General features: G+C 37.2%; 1 protein-coding gene across 5 annotated transcripts in view; it reads right to left on the bottom strand.

Moving 5' to 3' along the window:
- Window positions 1–537: 537 nt before the first annotated feature.
- Window positions 538–3,845, bottom strand: part of BBOX1 (gamma-butyrobetaine hydroxylase 1) — a 57,375-nt gene continuing 54,067 nt past the window's right edge. For all 5 annotated transcript variants that reach the window (XM_059709163.1, XM_059709167.1, XM_059709164.1 and 2 more), the window contains 2 exons: window positions 2,886–3,052; window positions 538–1,081 (listed from right to left, as the gene is read on the bottom strand). In XM_059709163.1, coding sequence (XP_059565146.1) covers window positions 921–1,081; window positions 2,886–3,052 — 328 coding nt within the window. In that variant the 3' untranslated portion in view covers window positions 538–920. The remainder of the gene's footprint in view (window positions 1,082–2,885; window positions 3,053–3,845) is intronic.

Below are 3,845 nucleotides of genomic sequence, written 5' to 3'. Positions count from 1 at the left end.
ACATCTACATAATGGAATACTACACGGTGGTAAAAAAGAAGGAATCCTTACCATTTGCAACAGCATGGATGGAACTGGAGAGCATTATGCTAAGTGAAATAAGCCAGTCAGAGAAAGATCAATATCACATGATCTCACTCATTTATGGAATATAATGAACAACATAAACTGATGATCACAAACAGATCCAGAGACAGAGAAGTATCATCAGATCGTCAAACCTCAGAGGGAAGGTAGGGGAGAGTGGGGGTAAAAGGGAGAGATCAACCAAAGGACTTGTATGCATGCATATAAACCTAACCAATGGACACAGACAACAGGGGGTGAGGGCATGAGTGGGGGGGGTAGGGGGGTAATGGGGGGAAAAGAACACATATGTAATACCTTAATCAATAAAGAAATTTAAAAAAGAGTGAATAAAACAAACCTTTGAAAATATGAACCTTTTCTCAAGCATGGTAAAGACAGTCATATGCAGTCACGAAAAAATGAGACCCTCTAGGCAATAGTACAAAACCACATTTTATACGAGGCAAGTTTTATTTGAAACACAAGCTTTATTTGAAACAAAGGCTTTCTTTAAAAAAGGCATTATTTGAAGAAAGGTTTTATTTGGTACAACACTATTTGTAGGCATTCTGGAGACTCTCATTTATGGGCAAAAGAATTTAGATCATACATGCACTACACCAGAAGGGATGCTCTGTTTGGAAAAGAGAGAACAGGGCTGCAAACATCTAAAGAGTTGGCATTGGAGATGATTACAAAGAAAAGAAAACTCTCGTGAGAAAGGTGACATGTTCAATGCTAAAGAAATTAATACGTAAATGACATGGATCGTGGTCCCCGAAGACAAGTATCCTTAGCATATCTTACCAGATACACTCATTGGAATCGAACTGAAATTACAGGCAGGATACTCAGTTTCTATTCTGGACACTCCGCCTTAAGATACGAAGCCTTGACATGACCACATCCCAGTCGGCGTAGGCTCCTTCCAGATGGCGGGATATCTCAGTCCCAGCTTCGTAGCTACTGCGGCCATGCAGTAAGCGCCAGTTATCAAAAGTAATCACATCACCTAGACAAAAGATTTTTCAATATAAATAATCATGTCTTTAATGTTTGCAGAGCTAGAAAATGAAAAATATCGTTGCTGCTTAGTTCACATCAAGAAACAGTATGTTTACTTCTTTACATAAAACCTATGCATTCACTTTTCACCCAAATCAGGCCACGGGATGCAAATAGCTTTAGACATTTTGACATTTAAACTACACAGCCTGGCCGGCTCCTTGTGGGCACTTACATTGTTTTTACTTAAAGTGTTATCTTTGTGTAAAATGTTTGAGTTGTTCTTCCTGATTGTTATTTATCTCTGACTTAGAAATGTTTGTTTCCAGTATAATAGCATCAAATAATTATAAAGATAATGACCTTCTTGGTTTGTCTTCTATGTTTCTGGTATTTTATATACATTATTTCTAAGCCTTGTAAAAATCCTAAAAAAAGAGTATTATCTCATCTTTTCATACACGAGAAAACTAGGGCTCCAAGAAGTTGAGGGATTTGCCTGAAGCTACGGTGCCATTAAATGGGGAGCTTGGATTCCAGCTCTTATTTATTTTGTGTTTTCCTCCCATGGTATTTCCATTTTACGTTACTGTTCTAAAAATTCAGCGTGGTATGACTCCATAGCAGTGGGTTTATGAAGATTCCTAGTATTGCTTTATTATACCACGATCAATTCAAAAAATAATCACAAGTGAAAAAAGTCTTCTACTTGGTTAAATCAGTGCCAGAGAGAAATTATGCTTTTTATTTGAAACCTTGAGTTTGATGTTGTTTTACTGAGTCAAGATGGTCCAGGAAAAACACAATGCTTTCTGCTCCTTTATTTTTTTTTTAAGATTTTTTTTTTAATTGAGAGAGGAAGGGAGAGGGATATAGAGATGGAAACATCATCGATCAGCTTCCTCCTGCATGCCCATTACTGGAGACGGAGCCCACAACCTGGGCATGTGCCCTGACAGAGAACTAAACCAGTGATCTCTTTGTTCAAAGGTCCATGCTCAACCACTGAGCCACACCAGCCCAGCAAAATAAAGCAGTTCTTGAAGTTTTCCAGCTAGTTGAAATAAAGGAGCAGAGCAGGCTGGTGTGGCTCATTGGTTGAGCATTGACCCATGAATCAAGAGGTCACTGGTTTGATTCTCAGGGCACATGCCAGGTTGTGGGCTCAATCCCCAATAGGGGGTGTGCAGGAAGCAGCTGATCAATGATTCTCTGTCATTGATGTTTCTATCTCTCTCTCCCTCTTCTTCTCCCTCTCCCTCTCCCTTCCTCTCTGAAATAAATAAAAAAATATAGTTTTTAAAAAGAATTGCTTTATTTCTGTTAACACTACATCTACCAGATCAGATAAGTTTAATGTGTAAACATTACTCCTATAGTTTAGAGTGAGAATCATGAGGGTAATTTGATGTCTACCAGGATAGAAGAATTAAGTACAAGCTTCAGTTTGTATTGATTGGCTATCAGGGTAGAAAATATAAGTTATCAGTCTTGACATCAGACATGAGATTTCCTTAGGTCTATAGCTCATCTTTCAGGTATTTATTCTTTAGGTTGAAATTATTAATTTTTTTCTGTGTTTAAGAAATACATAGGAGCTTATTAAAAATGAATATTTTAAAGCCCGGGGAGTCAATAGAGTAGGAGTGGGGGCCGGGAGTCTGCTCTTTAAGCAAGCTGGCTGCTCCCCAAGATTCTACTGTAAGTGTTCCACATTCGGTGCTTGAGCAAAACAGCTCTCTACTGCTCTAAATGGTGAAGGTTGAAGGAAATACGTCCTTTCAGTTGTTTGAGAAAACGTGTTCACTGACCTGGATTCATCTTAAAAGTGAACTTGGATTCTTTACAGTTCATGAGGTCAACAAACTCCTTCAGAGCAGCATAAAAGGGCTGAACTTTTTCAACAGGCACATCGAATATCGTGTCTCTCGTTGCATTATTGAAGTTGATCCGAATCACTTGACCTTTATCATCTAATCTGTTTTTTTGAAAGAGAAAAAGTTAAACATATAAGTTACAAGGTATCGATTTACATTTATAAGGATCAAGTTGTCTTGGGAGATGTTTCTAAAATACAGTACTAAAGAATCCAAACACATGTACAGAAAAAGTTAATGCTATCTGTGGTACAATGTATTTATTTCTTTTTTCATTTAGAGAGTATTTTTTTAAAGCTTACCCCATAAGTGCCAGAATGATTCAAATTAATTTAAAATAAACATTACTGAAGACTATATTATAAAGTTTTTACATTTGGAGGAAAAAATTCATTCTTCATTCTTTAAAATAGTAGCTTTTACATTACTAAAGTATTTTTATGTTATACTTCAGAAATTGGACTTTTCAGTCTGATTTTATTGGAATATTATTGGAAAGAAAGACCTGTTTTTTAAAAGTTTGAAATATACTTTTCTAACTCAATCCCTAGTTTACAGATGAGGAAATTGAGGGACAGAGAAAAGAAGAGACTAGCCTAAGATACATTCTTTGAATCTTTTTACCTGTGGCACCCTTTGTGCCATCCTCCATGTTACTGACAAGGATGCCATAACTTTTAAACTTCTTGGGGTCTTTCATTTTAGCCACTCTGGTGATCAGTTATTTTTAAAATATATTTTTACTGAATTCAGAGAGGAATGGTGAGGGAGATAGAGATAGAAACATCAATGATGAGAGAGAATAATTGATCGGCTGCCTCCTGCATGCTCCACACTGGGAATAGAGACCACAACCCAGGCATGTGCCCTGACTGGGAATTGAACCATGACCTC

This window comes from Myotis daubentonii, chromosome 9, assembly GCF_963259705.1.
Source record: "Myotis daubentonii chromosome 9, mMyoDau2.1, whole genome shotgun sequence".
Lineage (NCBI taxonomy): Eukaryota > Metazoa > Chordata > Mammalia > Chiroptera > Vespertilionidae > Myotis > Myotis daubentonii.
This window is presented reverse-complemented; position numbering and strand designations above follow the sequence as displayed.